This window comes from Clytia hemisphaerica, unplaced genomic scaffold (genome assembly GCF_902728285.1).
Source record: "Clytia hemisphaerica strain Z4C2 unplaced genomic scaffold, Clytia hemisphaerica genome assembly, whole genome shotgun sequence".
NCBI lineage: Eukaryota > Metazoa > Cnidaria > Hydrozoa > Leptothecata > Clytiidae > Clytia > Clytia hemisphaerica.
The window spans coordinates 2,200,766-2,218,022 of record NW_027104297.1 but is presented as its reverse complement, the minus strand read 5'-3'; the positions used below and the strand labels follow the sequence as shown (position 1 = coordinate 2,218,022).

General features: G+C 33.0%; 4 protein-coding genes across 4 annotated transcripts in view; 3 read left to right on the top strand and 1 right to left on the bottom strand.

The window, feature by feature from the left end:
- Positions 1 to 718: 718 nt before the first annotated feature.
- Positions 719 to 6,726, top strand: LOC136817399 (uncharacterized). The gene is made up of 12 exons (XM_067073741.1): positions 719 to 833; positions 1,442 to 1,530; positions 1,657 to 1,800; positions 2,162 to 2,236; positions 2,469 to 2,590; positions 2,864 to 2,993; positions 3,695 to 3,847; positions 4,492 to 4,608; positions 4,902 to 4,952; positions 5,102 to 5,547; positions 5,961 to 6,032; positions 6,145 to 6,726. The coding sequence occupies exons 2-11, from the start codon at positions 1,483 to 1,485 to the stop codon at positions 5,995 to 5,997; spliced, it is 1,323 nt and encodes a 440-aa protein (XP_066929842.1). The 5' UTR covers positions 719 to 833; positions 1,442 to 1,482; the 3' UTR covers positions 5,998 to 6,032; positions 6,145 to 6,726.
- Positions 6,727 to 8,271: 1,545 nt separating this feature from the next.
- LOC136817397 (ubiquitin domain-containing protein 1-like) lies at positions 8,272 to 9,734 on the top strand. The gene is made up of 3 exons (XM_067073740.1): positions 8,272 to 8,450; positions 8,766 to 8,993; positions 9,224 to 9,734. Exons 1-3 carry the CDS (start codon positions 8,366 to 8,368, stop codon positions 9,607 to 9,609), a joined length of 699 nt encoding a protein of 232 aa, XP_066929841.1. The 5' UTR covers positions 8,272 to 8,365; the 3' UTR covers positions 9,610 to 9,734.
- A 2,537-nt stretch (positions 9,735 to 12,271) lies between these two features.
- The window catches only part of LOC136817385 (transient receptor potential cation channel subfamily A member 1 homolog), a 56,673-nt gene continuing 51,687 nt past the window's right edge, over positions 12,272 to 17,257 (top strand). Inside the window, exon 1 of the mRNA XM_067073729.1 lies at positions 12,272 to 12,445. The gene's annotated coding sequence lies outside the window, so the exon portion shown is untranslated. The remainder of the gene's footprint in view (positions 12,446 to 17,257) is intronic.
- On the bottom strand, positions 13,116 to 16,857 carry LOC136817382 (glutamate receptor ionotropic, NMDA 1-like). The gene is made up of 6 exons (XM_067073722.1): positions 16,583 to 16,857; positions 16,059 to 16,345; positions 15,666 to 15,800; positions 14,612 to 15,467; positions 14,080 to 14,243; positions 13,116 to 13,775 (listed from the first exon to the last, which is right to left on the bottom strand). Exons 1-6 carry the CDS (start codon positions 16,808 to 16,810, stop codon positions 13,241 to 13,243), a joined length of 2,205 nt encoding a protein of 734 aa, XP_066929823.1. The 5' UTR covers positions 16,811 to 16,857; the 3' UTR covers positions 13,116 to 13,240.

The following is a 17,257-nucleotide window of genomic DNA, read 5'->3' as shown; positions in this document are numbered from 1 at the left end:
CAAAATTTTAATAAAAGATTCCTTTCAAATTTGTAAATAAAAGGAAGAAAAAAAATCTTGCTCCACATTTTTCTTTATTCATTACAAAAGATTCTATTTATTTCAATCTGCTGAATCAACATACATTATGACTATGTAAAAGGTCAATGGCTTTAACGAAAAAACCTTTTTCACCTAGGACCCATTTTATGATATTTTTTTTTGAATGGTAAGATGGAAACAAGCGAAGATAAGAATAAAAATTTGATGGCAGCAAAAGTAAGTTAATTTTTTATTATTATGTTTTTATGTCCGGCAATTAACTATCTATCTGATGCCTTCTTTCGTATAGTTTAGCATAGTTTAGGAGAATTTAGAATTTATCCCGTATGAATTCTCAAATTTCTAATATATACAGAGAAAAACATCCCAAGTGAGATCGAACCAAACAGAAAAGTTTCAATGAATCGTTATAAATTTTGTAAAGATTTTAAAGATTAGAGAAAAAATTGGTTAACCAATTGAAAAAATGTAAGATTACTTTGGGTCATTTTCTGTTTTATTCAACCTTCTAGATACCTCGGAAGAAGCAGAGACTGAATATCGAAAAAGTTGCGAATGATTTAGAAGAATTTAACACAGAACAGTTGCTGTGAAAGAAAATGTCACGAAGGCTTTTCTGCGTTCAAGTGACTAGAATAAGGGAGCAATTCTGGGAGAAAGACGAAGAGCAAAAATACGTTTATCATAAACTTTTTGAGATCGCAAAGATTTTCTCACGCTTTGGTGTTTCATATTGATCGAGTTGTCTGCCAAAAATTTTGGTTTTTTTGTTATGGCATATCAAAGTCTAGGTAACTTTCCCATTTTATATTTTTAAAGTGAAATATTTTTATAAGAAAAGTGTTTTTTTGGTTTCATGATAGATATAACTTTTTGGTGGAAATCGTCCAAAATACACGGTTTTTTATAAGAATATACTTTATAAAAAATTGGCTTATTTCTTCTTCTCTTTCAATCAAATAATTTTAATATCACTCTTAACATTTTTCAGACTGAGAGTGAGAAAAAATTTAGAATATGTTATCAAGAATATTTTAGGATGACCAGTTAAGAATATTCATCATGAAACCAAAAATCGCTATTCTTATAAAAAAGACCTGTTATGCTAAAATGAGTAATATTAAAACCATCTAATTGGTTGAAAGAGAAGAACAAGAAGAAATAATAAGCCAGTTAAAAATCAGCTTGAGAAGATTTTAAAGTATCTTGACTTGAGGATTTTTTATGAAATTTGACTTTGAAAAGATTTAAGATAACATTATTCTTAGGACATTCTTAACTTTTAGGCCAATTCATCATGAATATTCTTATAAAGTATATTCTTATAAAAAGCGTGTATAAAGCTTTTACGTTGCCTTTTTTCAATCTTATCGATTTTCCATTACGGTTATTCTTTTAGATTCTATCGAAAACGCAATGCCCGTCTAAAAGGCCACAAAGATGGGGCAACAGAAGCGAAAGGGAGCAAAACAATGCAGCAGCGAATATGTAGTATTTCAGATTTTTCAGATTTTCGTTATTATCATTGTTCATGTTGTTGTTTAGCTACTAAGAGAAAAGGTCCTCTTTCCCATGTTTCTATTTTACAAAAGAAATTTATTTTATGCATTTTAGCATCATGCTGTTTTATGGATAAAGCGATTCGCTGATGATTGTGGAGATGCTCCGCCGGACCGGGATCCTGATTCTCGGGTCATACCAGCCTGTTTTACCAAAAGAGCTGTTTACAAGACATATAAAGAAGAAATTCAATTACAGGTTATTCAAAATGGAATTATGTATAAATCTATCATTCAAACAAGTGTCTTTAAAGCTTGTTCCTCACTTGTTGAAAAAATCTAACATTAGACGCGGATATTTAATTCTGTTCACATTGCGGTGCCTTTGAACTTTAGACGCGCGGAACAAATAAAGGAATAAATCTCTAGGGAGTCTCGTTCAAACTCTACACGCTTTTTATAAGAGCAGTTCTTAATAAAAAAAACGTGTATTCAAATTTTCTCTGCGTCCTTTCTGCCATGAATATATCTTTATTTTTGCACCTATCCTGCTTTGTTTTGCCAGTTTAATTTAAGTTTCAAGTTGAAAATTAATCAGCAAATTTTAAAATTATTTTTAGGATTTAAAATGTCTGAGTGAAGGTCAATTCTTAAGAGCTTGGCGTCAAGAGCTTCCAAAGATAAAGATTTCAGAGGTTTCCGGATTTTTTTAATTTTCTATTGTTATCTTGAATCTGTCATGACCTTATGACGTTAAACTGTGTTGTTGGAACAATCACAGTATTCCTTATTATGGGATAATAGAGGGGGCAGCTGTGAATTTCAAGCAAAAGCAATTTTTGCCTCTATTCTTTAGTCTATAGTCCTTCTGTTATGATCATAAATCATAATTAATCAAATATAACTTTAATACTTTTCATCCAAAAGAACACGAGATTCACGAAGTGTGGCATTTGCACCCTAATCAAAGACATAAAAAATTCAACCAAAGACAAGGATTTGAAAAATAAAATGTCCTTAATACGAAAATTGCATAACGAACAACAAATGTAAGTTGGTTGATTTATGTTTGTAAAATGCAAGCACTTTCTTTGTTATAAAATGAAAATCCTTAGCTGTTCATAATGTCTAGACAGCCTTTCCAGCAGAGACACGGTGTATCAGTAAACAAGATTGTACTAAGAATATAATTAATACGAAAAATATATCATTTTGAGCATGAAATTTTGAGAGTGAACAGAAACATAAAAAAATTCTCTCTTTTACTGAAGTGACAACAGGAATTATTCCTGTTTACACCAATACAATTTTTGTATCCTTAGGGGTGAAAGAGCAAAATACAAGGTCCATCAGACTAAAGCCAGAAATAATCCTGATCGATACGCCAGTATTATCATCGATGGAATGGATCAGAACAAAACATCTCTGCCTCATTTTTTCACCCTTTCTAAGGTCTGTTTTACACTTTTTGATAAAAGATCAGTTTAACCAAATCTGACTCGAGAGTACAAACATACACCCCTGTCTCAGTGTCAGTGTGGGATATTTTTTTTATATCTAACGGGGTTATCAAAAACGGACTTTTTCCACTGGGGATACGAAATTATGATTGTTCTTTGTTCGAAATATTGGTGGGGATGAGAAATTTAAGTAGATCAAAGTTTAGTGGGAATATAAAGATTTTTACGTTTTTCAATGGGGAATTTCTATACTATTTTTACACTGGGACGACTTTTAGTAGAAGTCGGAAAATTACCACCCTTAAAACATCTGTAATTAAAGAAATACACGTTTTTTTTTATAAGAACAAACTATATAAGAACATAAGGCTTCGAGGCCCAAAAATTTAAGAACATCCTAAGAACATTCTAAGGCTTTGGAGACTTAAAAACATGCAATTTCTTAAGAAATTACATCAAAATGCTCAAAAAATGCTGAAAATAAGAACATTTTAAGAACATTTTTAGGCTTCAAATCCAAAAAACTAAGAACATCCGAAGGCTTCGAAAATTTTGACGTTCTTATAAAAAAAACGTGTAAATTACAAACGAGAATTAATAATAAATTTCAGGCAATTTAATTCAGGCAATTTTTAATAGCATGATGCTTAAAGTTCAGGTTAATATTTTAAACATTGCAACATTTTCCTTCAGGAATATTCATCTGAGTTTGTAAAGACCCATATCACAGGTGTTTTGTCGCACGGTTGCCGAAAGGCTTTTTACGTGGTCGATCTTCATGAAACACCACATGACTCTAATTTGACTATGTCAATTTTGAGTTATGTTTTTATGAGAATAGCCAAGGTAAGTCATTAACCCAATTAACTGTCATACAGAAAAGAATTTCTTCAAATTTTTAATACGCGAAAACTCACAATTCAATTCCTTTGTCTTTGTTTGAAAAATAAATAGCAATTCAATAGGAAATTTAAAGAGAAAGATTTAAAATGGAATAGATTTCTAAAAAAGAAATAAACGTAGTTAGTTATGCTCCAAATAATGGACCTTTGTCGTTTCAAAACTGCTTTTTGTGTGAAGTCATTCCCTTCATCAATAGAATAAACAGGTTTTTGTTCAAGTAGGATTTCAAAAGAATTAACATAACACAATTTATCTGCCCTTCATGGTAAACAATTTATTTTCGATGTTAAGAAACAGGTGTTCTTCACTAATCCTCTAGAAAAACGAAACAAAATAATCATAAAAGGTATATGATATTGTTATGTAACATTTTGTAAAGCAAAAAAATGGATACCATAAAAATCGCTTATTTTCACTTTAGAGTTTTTGGCTATCAAGCTTTCAATCTTTCATTTCTGTGTGTCGGTTTCTTTTGTACATTGGAGTTTGGAAAGCAAAATAAGTAAAGTATTTTTTATTTAAAACAATGGTATTTCCCAATGATCTTTTCGGACTTTAATGAGATATTTACTTCTCGTTTCATTCAGGATGGAGTTCTTCCACCAGTTCTTTATGTACAAATGGATAATTGCTGGAGAGAGAATAAAAATCAGTTTTTATTAGCCTTTTTTGCGTTTTTGGTGTTAAAAAGAATCGTTAAAAAGGTATATAAATACAACAATACTCATCAAGACTTGAATATAGTTTAATTAATTAATGCCTAATTAATGAAGAAAAGAAAACCAATTACTATAAAATTACTGTAAAAAGTTACAGTCGGCAAATGGTACCGAAATGATATCAACATTTTAGTTTCTGCTCGTAAATTCTTAAAACGCACCTTTTATACCAATTTAAACTTAAGCATAAAATGTTCTTGAGCAAATAAAAAGATGATGTGTTACAAAAGAATGTATCCTTTGGTTGAATGAAAATAAACATATTGATTCGACATTAGGTTCGTCTTTCTTACTTGCTTGTTGGACATACCCACGAAGATATCGATAGTGTAAGGAAATTATTTTCATAATTTTTCCTCTTCATCAATTTGTTTAATTTTCTTCCAAAATTGAAAAGACTTTTGCATTTGTCGATTTAAGTTATAGGCGATAGACGTACAAAACTTAATCTCTTTTTATACATTTTTAATCTTATCAGACATTCAGTAACATTTCAACGACCTTAAACAAGAAAGACGTATTCACAATTGATCACCTGCTTCAAACGATTAAGGAATCCTTTCAGAAACAAAACACGAGTGTTTCTTTACTGAAATATGTATTCAATTACCGGGACTGGTTTATGCCCAACATAAGAACACCGTCTCATCATACTGAGCCGCACGCTTACAAGTTTGAGCTAGTCAACGAGGAAGTTGACTTGTCTTTTAAACGTTTCGCAATGGATCCAGAATGGACCCAACTCAAGCCAGCACTCCTTTCGCATCTACCAACTGGACCCATTCCCTTAGTACGGTTTAGTTGGAGAAAACAACTTCCAGTAGACGAGATTGAAGAAAAAATACAATCTTGCTCTGTGAAATTGCCCCATCAATCAATGATATGGTGGGGTAATTTCACCGACAATCTACGAAAGGAACAAATGTAAGAGTCTCCTTTCTTCAAAAGTATGGAAAATTGAGCTAAAAACAGTATTTATCAGTCTAAACTCGTAAACTCGAAATTTTTAGTCAATGATTCCCGTTCTGGTCGATTTTATTGTTTTAAAAAGCACGTGTTTCCATTTTTTTAATTGAAATCAATTTTTGGAATCAATTCTTTTCCAAGGAAATGGAGTGAAGCCAGTGCTGCAACTCTGATATCAGATGGTGGATGCTTTTTGAGTTATTTGAAACCTCACGCAGATGTGTGCCGTCTCTTACGCAGATGTGTGTGCCGTTCTCAAAAGTATGTGCATAAACATTTTAATGTATCTTTTAATGTATCTTTTTCAAAAGTAAAGAAAAGAGAAGAAAATTTAATAGAATTCATTTAAATTTTAATCAAATATCTCTTAGATGTCAGAGGACGACGCAAGGAGAAACGAGCATATAGATATGCTCATGGAAAAGTCACAAAGGACTCCGCGTGTAAGGATTTGATTAAAGAATTATTTGTAATAAAGCAATTATGTTATCTCTAATTGAATAGAAAAGTAGAAGAAGAATAAGTGTATTTCAATTGAATTTATTTCAATTTTAGACGGCGATTTCAAAGCATTCCGAGCGCGAGAAGCCAAAGAAAAAGAAGAAGAAAAATCCCACTGAAACGGCAAACGAAAACAAAACGAACAAAACGAACAAAAAAAAAAAAAAACAATGAAACGGCAAACGCAAACAAAACAAACAAAAAGAAAAAACAACAAAAACGAAAAGGATCCGCTCTCAAAAGCAAAGGCACGGGTCAAGGCAAAAAGGGCTTTAAAAGTCAAGTCCAGAAATGTAATAGCCGGAAAAGGAGCAGAAAAAAACGTTATGAATGTTAGCTTATGAAATATGTTGCACGTTTTTATTTCAAAGGAACTATGAAATATGGAATGAACCTCGACTGTTCTACATTTTCTCAAATTTCCTATCCATCACAAGCTCGGAATGAATTTCCACCAAAGCTGTATCATTTTTTTCTATATCGATAAAAAGGAAAAATAAAACAGAAAACTTTTACATGTTTTAACCTCGGTACTATTCTTAAATTGTTCTTATTTTTTGCCGTTTTTCTTATAAAATTGTTCTTATAGAATTAGAACTTGGATTTATTGTAAGCTGTATTAGTTTTTAAAGATAATTTTTGCTCTTTAACATTTTAGTATTTTTTTTAACATCATAATAGAACCTGACTGATCAATCTGATGGCTCTAAATTCTTTCTCCTAGTATATTCTTTTCTTTGATCACTAATTGCAAGAAAGTAAATGTTTTTTCACAAACATAGAAACACATGACTTTCGTTTCATTGAATTGGATAAGATTTTCTTTTATCTATGATCATATCGTGGGATAAAATTTCTTCTTTTTATTGGTTAAAAAGCACATTCATTGGTTAAAAAAGCATATACACTATCGATAGTGGCAAACTTACACATTCATTGGTTGAAAAGGCAAATCGCTATCGATAGTGTTGTTAATCCTTTTATTGCTTTTTTATTAATCATTGTGAGGGAAATTCTTTCTTCTCATTGGTTAAAAAAGCATTACACTATCGATAGTGGCAAACTTACACATTCATTGGTTGAAAAGGCAAATCGCTATCGATAGTGTTGTTAATCCTTTTATTGCTTTTTATATTAATCATTGTGAGGGAAATTCTTTCTTCTCATTGGTTAAAAAAGCATTGCACTATCGATAGTGGCAAATTTGCTAACGATAGCGTTGCCGCTATTGATAGCGTTTTCTCTCTTTTTTAATTCTGTATTCTGATTGGTTGAGACAGAATTCGCTAAGGTTAGCGTTTTTTTTGCTATAATCCGCTATGGAAGTTCCAATTAAAATGAAAAAGTCCCATTTAATCTGAAAAGAGTTATAAGGAACTTGATAGGACTTTGCGACTGCTATATATTTCTTTTCTCATGATACCAGTTTGTCAAGGTGTTGTTGCAATTTAATGGTAAGGTATTGCTTTTTAAAGGCATACGATCACATCAAAAAGACAGCATCATCGAAGTATTTTTATAAATTCTAGAGGTTTTTTCTTCCTCTTACCAAAAAAGTAAGGATAGAATGAAATTCCATATTGGACAGTTTTTTGGAAAATCTGAAATAAACTTTTTTTAGTTTTAGGCCAACATGAAAATAAAAATTGTAAACAATGGGAATTTCCTCTGCTATTGCTCTTTTCCCTTTTCCCTCTCGTTTGATAATGTGATTTTCATAATTCATAGGACTGAATCGTGAATTCTTATTCGATTTTTTCTAAAATTTTTGTTATCAACTTTTTGATACTTCTCTTTGTGTGCATACAGGCTTGTTTTTCAAGTATGAAACAAATATATCAAATTTGCCAACTATAAGATTTGGTAGAGAATGATTAGAATAAAATCTTATCGAAGGTTTAAATTCATTACAGTCAAGTTTAATTATGATATGTATCAATGGATGAAACGTAAAAGATGACAAAATTTTCAACTTAAGCTTATTTTCCGTTTTAAATATATAACCAAAGAGTTATTGAGTTTGAACACTTTTTTATAAACCTTGTACTTTGTATATTGTTATTGTCTACCTTGATATTCTTAATTTTAGATTTTCCCATCTTGTCACATCTAGCATCTCACTTTCGTTTATATTATTTGGAAAAATGTGCAATAATCGAAGCTCTTGTTTTCTTTACAGGTGTCAAATAAAAACGAAAATAGATTAAAAAAGATATTAGATTTGAAGGTTTGAGAGGATGATATAGTTTTGTTTTTGGACTTTGAGTGCAATACTATGGGAGGTTGTGTCAGTCGCACTGATGGTACTAGATCAAGTTCAGCTGGTGGCCAATTTGGAACAGGGGGGAACCCAGCTGCAGGTAGGTGAAGTATCCAATTTTCGATATGTCGGAATTGGATGAACCTTTTCAAGTCAAAAAAAATTATTGAAAATGTATTGATACTCCCCTATACTCCCCGGAAAAAATACCCTTGGAAAGATTCTCTTCATACCTTAAAGTGAGGGTGGACAAACTAAAATCAGTCTTTTACCCCCTCGGAAAAATGAAAAAAGGAATATTCTGCTCGGATTACCCTCTGGAAATCGCATTCTGTTTTAAATGAATAAAGTTTAATATCGAAATGTAATCAATTAAAATCGTCATTCTCGATTGACTTTTTTATTGTTTCCATAGTGACTATCGGTAAAAACAAGCCTCTGTCTGGAGACCGTCCAAAATGGCAGTCAGAGACAGCCATAACAATGGGACAATTACGAAGTAAGCGAGATGAGTATTGGGAAACACAGCCTGCTTTTGATGGGAGAAGGGAAATTTGGGATGCGCTGCGAGCAGCGTGTGAAACAGAGGATCAGGCTCTTGCACAGGCTATTGTAGACGGTGCAAACATCACGCTTCCTACAGGTAAGGGACTGGAACAGGTAAAACGGAATTTTTTCTACCACTCTTATCAGCTTGGACCCATAGAGCTTCTCGAATTAGGAATATATATTTGGAATCTTTTCGGGTATTCGTCTACAGAGGAGCGCGAACTTTGCTTTTGAAAATAATAGTTTTGATTTGAATTACTTCAGGATTACTAGCGGATGTACAAAAGCCCGCTTGGATAATATTTGAAATCTTTTCTTTTTCAGGGTCACTAGCAGACGCATATGACGAGCTAGGTAATCATTACGTCATCCCTGTATATTGTATAAGCCTTCCAACCAATCTGATCGCCAGTGATGACGAAAATGTGACGTCAGATGGGTCGAAAGAGAACATAGCAGAGCAAGCTTCTGGTGAAGACATGCTCATCAAAATAAGACTTTCAACACAACAAAAAGACATTAAAATGAACGTTCGTACTGGCGAAACTATAAGCTCTATCAAAAAACGCGTCCAGGCTGATCATAATTTTCCGCCTAGTAAACAACGCTGTTTCTTCGCTGGCAAATTACTTTATGATAAGTTGACGATCGCAGATACAAAAATTTCTAAGGGTTTTGTAATCCAGATTATTATTAATACTGAAGATTAATCTTTGAATCTGGGTTTGCAGAATGATTTATGATGGAGTAACGTGGCCCTATTGGAAGAGTTGATAATCGCTACTGGGCTGGTTGATCATCTGGTTACAAAAGGAACCAGACGCGTCAGATTTGTCCATAATGGCTTTTAAAAATGGCTGACATATCTGATTTAACAACAGTAAATTTTGAGTTCGTTTAAAGAAAATACACACAGTGGAGAAAAATGATATATGGTAATGGACACCGATAAGAAAGTTATGTTAATGCTTTTAGCTTATTCTGATTGCTCCATCAAAATGTTGTCATTAAAATGGAAGCTTTGGATTAGACTGTCGAGTTAACTACAGACTAACTTTGAATGCTGGAGGATTTAAATTGGCACTGTTTTTGTATTAGAAAACGGGAATTTTTTAATACCCGTGGAATAATTTTATTTTACCATTTAATTTTATTTTTTTCGAAACACACTTTTATTTTGTTGCTATAAAGAGAGAGAGTTATTGGGAATTTTTGAATGACTTTTCATCATTAAAAGATTCGAATGTTCGTGAAAATAGAAATTTAAGAATTATTCAAATGGTTTAATGGTTCAATTATTTACATAACCTCGGGTAGACGCAAAGATGAACATGTTTATGCATCAAGTCTAGTCTAGGCGGGATCATTTGGCATTTGTCATTTTCAAGTAATTACTTTTTTTCCCGGGATGCTACGCCTTTTCTCATTAATACCTTCATAAATACTCCTTTAGTTTCTAGCAATATATTTATTTTTTTCTACCCTTCCTTCTTCCACCCTTATCTAAATAGTTGCGTTTTTGATATCTTCTGTCCATTCCCGGGTAAAGACTTAAAAGTTGATTAAATTTGACGAGAAGTTTATAATTTTGCGAAAAGGCCGAATTAGAATATTTGAATTGTGTCAAATTTTAAACTCAAAACCATATTTCTAATAGTAGCAGAATAGTAAAAATTCTCCAAATTAACCTGAAAGTCTCACTAGGAGACTAGTCTTAATTAAAAAAGAGTAAAAAGATGACAGCTCAGTTTTTCATCTTCAGCCTCTTCAAAATCTTCACTCTTTGTGACATTATGATGGAAATAAACAAAACCACTGGCATTCGCTATATTCTACATAACGAAACGCGTGTATTTAGTTTTTATTTACTTAGGTTTATCAATTTGATCGATTTGTAAATATGCGTTGTTTTAATTCTTTCAATTTATTTCACTTTTCGCATCACTATGTCGTATATCTTTTCGACAACTACTGTTTCAGTGCGCCCTACCAAGCGAAATGAACTTATCATGCCAATCAAGTACTTGCGAGTCAACAGGATCTTTATAGAGGGGCAAACCGACCAGACTTAGTCATTGCAACTTGACAAAAACCAGTTTCAATAGAAGGTATTCAAGAAACCCATTCTGTCTAGTTTTGTCAGATTTTTAGCCCCCTACTCTATTGTTAATAAAAATTTTCCCAGCTTCAAACCTAAGCCCGGTCTCCTTGTGTTAAAAGCATGCCTAGTTCATCACGTTCTAAGGGAAGCATGTTATGTTTTCGTGTTTTTTCTTCACTAAAAACTTCCTTTTAACAGGTTCAAATGTTGCTCAGGACTGAAACGAACTCAAAACTGTATTAAAGTCTGTGTGTTAATTCTTTAGACCAATAATTATGTATATCTCTATCCGCCTGTTTTTCTAAATTCTTTACTTAGCATTTCTGTTATGAAAATTCTAAATTCACACTCATAAAGATAATTATAATAACATTTGATTAAAATTATAATATTATAATAGATTTATAATTAATTTGTTTTTACGTGTGTATATTTTTTAAAATTATTTCATTTTCGCCCTTACATTCTCTATCTTTCGTCATTTTGATAATTTGCGTCACTGATATTCGAACTGAAATTGAGTTTTGGAGTAGAAAGTATTTTTTTTCGATTTTAATGGCTACCTATTCTTTGAAAAAAAAATGACTACCATTTTGAGTTTTAATTTTTTCGAATTTCAATTTTTTTTAAATGATATTGTTTATTACCAAAATAGCTAACAATATTAAAATTTCATTTGTTAACTTCTTCTGTTTTAACGTTTTTTTATAAAAACAAACTATATAAGAACATAAGGCTTCGATGGCTAAAATGTTGAGAACAAACTAAGAACATATTTTAAGGCTTTGAATACTCTAGAACACCGAATTTCGTAGGAAAATGGACAAAAAAGCTCAAAAAATGGCGAAAATAAGAACATGTTAAAAACATTTTTAGGCTTTAAATTCAAAAAGTTAAGAACATCCCAAGGCTTCAAAAATTTGGATGTTCTTATACAAAAAACGTGTATGTAAAAGTCCGAATCCTTGATCAAGGTTGTCTAGAGTGATGCTAGACGACCTGAATTAACGCTGATCTTTGATAATTACCAACCAGTTACTTCGCGTTTAGAATTACGGATTGAATCCAGCGCTTTCTTTGTTTGCACGTGGCATATTTTTCGAAATCTGGCGATTCTGGCGTTTTTGTGAAAACCAGGCGGGTCACATGTTTCAGATGGGAAAAAAGTGGCTTCATCTCCCATCCAAGTGTTTCATCTCTAGCCTCTTCCACGCTTTAAACTCGATGCTTGAGGTGTTAACAAAAACGTTTTCTTTTAATTTTACAGGTAAAAAACAAATGCAAAAAACAGTGATAAAAAATATATGAATTTAAGTATGAAAATATAAAATTGAAAATGACAAGAGAATTGGAGAAGATTGCTGCTGTCGGAAATTACCAAGACTGTATAACCTGCAAAGTGTCCGAGCAAGAAAAATGAAAGTTGGTTGTCCAGAGGATGACATGTATGTTCAAATTACTTCTCTTTTTTATTCGTTTTTAATCTTGCATGATGTTTATTAATACAATAATGACCGGTTAGTGAGGGCTGTACTGAGAAATATTGCCCGAGGTCAAGTAACGACCAAGTAACGACCGAGCTTGCAAGGTTGTTACTTGACCAAGGTCAATATTTTCAGTACAGCCCAAAAAAACCGGTCATTATTGTATTTGTTAACCGTTTCCTTCAGCTTCGATTGATTTTTAGCGCTTTGTCCAGGAAAAATAGGGAAATAAAGCGAAAAAAAACAAGCGAAAAGAGATAAAAAATGAGAGAAATGATGTCAACCCATTGTTCATTTTCCTTTGAAAAAGTGACGTCACAATGAATTTTCCTGACGACGGGCAACTCTGGACAATGTAGGCCCGTCGTCATGCAAAAAGAACCAATTGCATTGCGCAAAAAGTCGTGTAGCCCGCTTCGAAAAAGTAACCGGTCAAGATTGTAACGTATGGTATAGTTGAAAACACTTTATGTTTGGGATTTGGAGGGAAAAGTATCTTTTAGGAGTGAAAAGAGGTTTTTCTTGAAAACAGCAGAGTAGATTCTTTTGTTTTTGTGAATTTGATATACTTTCAAATGCACAGGGCAGTTCAAATCAGTTTTCAGACGGTTTTAGAAAAGAAATCGATAGATAGTGTGAATTATGAGGATTTTTATTTGTAGATTTTTTTCAACATATTAACTGATTCACATTCAGTGGCGGTTAGAGTATAGTAGATTTTTTCATCGCTCTTTGAAATTCGATTTACATTTTCTCTTAATACATCAAAGTTAGATTATGAATAGCTTCGTCCGTAAAATCAACGCCTTTGTTATCAATACCCACTTCTTTCACAGTATTGTCCTTAACAGTCGGAAAAACTGCAACTTTCTCATCAACCTGTTTATTTTCATCGTGACGCTCTATCACACCGTTCCTATCTTTATGTTTTGTTCGGCGATGCACGTAAAGCGTCTCTACAGTTAGCACAATAAGTGCAAACAAAACAAAAGATGCTACCAGAACAACTAGTCCGCCGGCATATTCCGCCGTAAACGGATAAAAACTCATTGATTCTGAATCACATGTTTTTAACCATTTCTTTTTTGACACTTTCAGTCCATTTACCCCATTAATAAAGCGAAGTGCGTCCGATATAGACTTGCTTAAACTTGAGTTTTTCTGTGTGACGATGGAGTTAGCGATGGTGACTGTATCGTCGGTAACGACCTTGATACTTCCACAATACCAGTAAGATTCTCCGATCATTGTCTCCAAAACAATAGCTTCACTAATGTAACCGTTCAACTCGCTAAAATTGTAAAAAGATTGAAGGGCATTTTTACCGTAGTAAAACTTGTTCAATTACAGTTGACACTCTCTAATTCGATTTCTAAGGGACCAAAAATCTTCCTCGGATTAGAGAAAGATTCGAACTACAGAGAGTAGTTTACACCACTTTCCAGCTGAGGGGACCAATATTATATTTCGAATTTCAGAAAGATTTGACAGGCTCGAATTAGAGTGGATTGACTGTATAACTGTAGATCCTCTAGCGAAAAGAGTTTCTTATAGAAGTTATGTAGGAAGTATATCTATAATACAATATAACTTACCCTTTGTAAACTTTCTCCAAACCTTCAGGTTCACCTCCGTATATGAAATCTACATTCGTTGCATCATTCAATGCGCTTGCGTACATTTTGTTCGTTTTGAAGTACGTTTCTGTTGAGGTATATTTGCCGATACCGTACTTGAAATTTGATGTAGGACTCAAAATCTAAAGGAAACAAATATTACAGAGAGCAATTACTGGATGTTTTATTGTGGATAATGATAGGGTTCTCCAAGATATTCTTCTCAGCCATATATTCACTATATTGAAATGCCAATTTTTCATCTGCTTTTCCCTTAATGCGCTTGAATAGCCTAGCCTAATATCTAATAATAATGGAAGGATCAAGTCTTAGTTTATACAAAGTAATATCATACTCTGGCAATTATCACATAACACATAAATTACTGTATTACACAGATTATAAGCGACTCGAGTCTAATGACAGCAGTACGGAAATACCCATACATCAGTTGGAGTTGTCTTCCCTTCTTATGGGAATTTTATTGATAATTCCATATCAAACAACCCACCTTCTTATCTTTCAATCCTTGAATAGCTGACAAATCGGATACAATGTTTGTTGCCGTAAGATTAGCCATGTATGTTGACATAATGATCGTCAAGGCAACCGCATAAGAAATGGCAACCAAACGAGCAGCCCAGTTATCTGGTGTTTTTCCTGCCAAGTCTCTTTGAAATGTTAGACCAGCTCCGTAAGAAAAAGCTTCTTTTTTAGGATATCTGAGGCGTAGAATCTCAGAGCTGTTCAATATTTTTTCCATCATGAACATAGAACAGCAGGCTATGAAAAGGTTCAACGGTAGTACTGACATCAACGTCCAATCAAGACTCTGGAGGAATTCCCAATTGATGAATTCCAAATCTTCCGGTTCATTTTTAACAGCAATTGCTAAGTTTGTTGTTAACACATTCTCAGTAAAATCAATCACTTGCATACGTTCTGATGTATGTGTGAGCAGAGCTAAAGCTACATCAGCTCGTCCCTGCATAACCTCTCCAACCAAACCGTTCCATTGACAACTCCAAGAATCCTCAGGATTTGTACAATTCTCATATCCTCCATAAAAGTTATCAGGTGTTATATACAACTCCCAATCATATCCTAGATAATCAAACACTTTGGAACCTACATCTACCATAAATCCTGCACAACACACAGTAATCCATTCATCACCAGAACTGTCAGTAGCTTTGCGACATGGATGTGATTCATGTGGACATAAAACATCACCGAATTCAGAGATTTGATGGTCAGCTTCAAACATTGTTACACCACCATCAAGAACACCAACAGCAGTGACAAGGTTGTCTCTGGATAAGAAACATCCTAATTTGGCTAGTAACATTTCCTCCAATAAGGTTGTCCTGGGAAAAATAATGCAAATAATATAAACATAAAAATTTAGACATAAATTTGGTCATAATGCTTGCAAAATAAATAATTTCTGTTACCAAGAAATCGTTAAGAAATCGAGATTCGAACGGAGAGGTCGATTGCGAGCTACTTTTGGTGTTACTTTTGGACTCATCGCGAAATTGTTTGAAAAAAATGTTACCACATACCTTGTATTTTGTGTTTCCATCATTAACCTTTTGACAGAAAGTTGGTAGAGACACTGCTCATCTAAATGATGTAAATTTGTCGACACTGTCAGTCTTATAAAGAATAAACCTCTTTGCATTTCCTTCGATAGGTACCTGCAAGAATCAAAGGCATAATTGTCAAATTGCTTGTTTACGGCAATTATATTTTAAATATTTGAAGAATGAAAATTGAGTAATTTGCAGAACACATTACCTTTCGACCTTTTTCTACCTTTTTTGCTGATCACCTAGTTCACCTGATACTAAACATCAGATATCATGACTGTAAAAGCTTGATTTAAAACTAATGAGTATCTAAACAAGTACTTGTATGGTTGATTGTCACATTCTAGCAGAACTTGATCACTTTACCTGAGCATCAATAGCCATTCCACCTCATCCACGTATACCATTACCGTTTTGACGGGAGATGTAGCCAGTGAATTGACAATTTCATTTAACACCTTCTCACTCATTGTATCGATGTGATAATCGGTCACTCTTATACTTCTCTCAAGTATCTCAGTAATGTTGCCAGCTTCTCTATGGCCTGTTCTGACCACTGCTATTTCCTCTTCTAAGTTCTTGACGAGGAAGTCACGTATAAGTGTTGTTGTATGGTTTAGGGTGCTGGAGAAAATATCTTCAAGACATGGACTCTGCAATGAGAAAATGGAGTCAATAAATTTTGGAAAACTGAACTGTTTTTTTTTTAAACAATATCGGTAATCTTCTCTTATAATTCTTGGTCAAAGTTTTGAATCTGTTTCTTGATGTTGAAGGATGATGAGAATTTTCACTGGGAATTTCGACTTTAGTATGGTATACCTATCAAAAGAATATGGGTAAAAGAAGAATCTTTTATCAGAGGCGGTTTGAATCTTGACTATACTTACAAGTGCTGTTGGTTGAACTTGTACCATGTTCTCAAAAATGTTCTGCACATCTTGTTGCCAGCCTATACCCTTCATTGAGATTGTTCCTTGCTGTATATTTTGTTCTAAAGACTGTTCTGTTGTCCAGTTCGTAATTGCCAGACAGTTGGTTTGTGTATATGAAATCTCTAAACGCATGTTCCATACAACACAAAAACATATGAAATTTTCAATACATTTGATCTTCATTTTGCTTTTTGTAAATATTCATTTTCTTGTAAGCGGGAAAGTTATGTTTTGTCGAGAAAAACATTGACATTGACGATTTCATCGATTTATCTATTTATACGAATTTCACATTTCATTTGAACAATCGATTGAATCGATTGAATGGAGCATCATCAATGGGTTATGTTTATTATTATAGTGCATAAATAAAAAAATGTTGAATTATCCGTATACAAGAAATTCAATATTTTACTTCATTTTTTGGGTTGCTCAGTAGATTTAGATGTCAATGCTATTCTTGTTACCCAACAAGTTTTAATAGAAAATTGACAAGAATTTCAATTTAAACTTCCGACAAGACTTTAATAAAAGTGAAAGTATAATGTAAACAGCTTCTTAGAGGGATTTTTGACCCGGTGAACAGCGAATTTCGCCGGCTTAAGAGCTCGAGAAGAATAGAACTTATCA

Bases quoted from the DNA above. Each gene is read 5' to 3' on its own strand.
- LOC136817399 (XM_067073741.1), top strand. From the start codon at position 1,483: ATGGGGCAACAGAAGCGAAAGGGAGCAAAACAATGCAGCAGCGAATAT. The intron at 2,994-3,694 runs GTCTGTTTTACA...ATTTTCCTTCAG, and splicing joins ATTTTTTCACCCTTTCTAAG to GAATATTCATCTGAGTTTGT. The intron at 4,609-4,901 runs GTATATAAATAC...ATTCGACATTAG, and splicing joins TAAAAAGAATCGTTAAAAAG to GTTCGTCTTTCTTACTTGCT.
- LOC136817397 (XM_067073740.1), top strand. From the start codon at position 8,366: ATGGGAGGTTGTGTCAGTCGCACTGATGGTACTAGATCAAGTTCAGCT. The intron at 8,451-8,765 runs GTAGGTGAAGTA...TTGTTTCCATAG, and splicing joins AGGGGGGAACCCAGCTGCAG to TGACTATCGGTAAAAACAAG. The intron at 8,994-9,223 runs GTAAGGGACTGG...TTTCTTTTTCAG, and splicing joins AAACATCACGCTTCCTACAG to GGTCACTAGCAGACGCATAT.
- LOC136817382 (XM_067073722.1), bottom strand. From the start codon at position 16,810: ATGAAGATCAAATGTATTGAAAATTTCATATGTTTTTGTGTTGTATGG. The intron at 16,346-16,582 runs GTAAGTATAGTC...TTCTCATTGCAG, and splicing joins AAGTTCAACCAACAGCACTT to AGTCCATGTCTTGAAGATAT. The intron at 15,468-15,665 runs GTATGTGGTAAC...TATTTTTCCCAG, and splicing joins ATGGAAACACAAAATACAAG to GACAACCTTATTGGAGGAAA.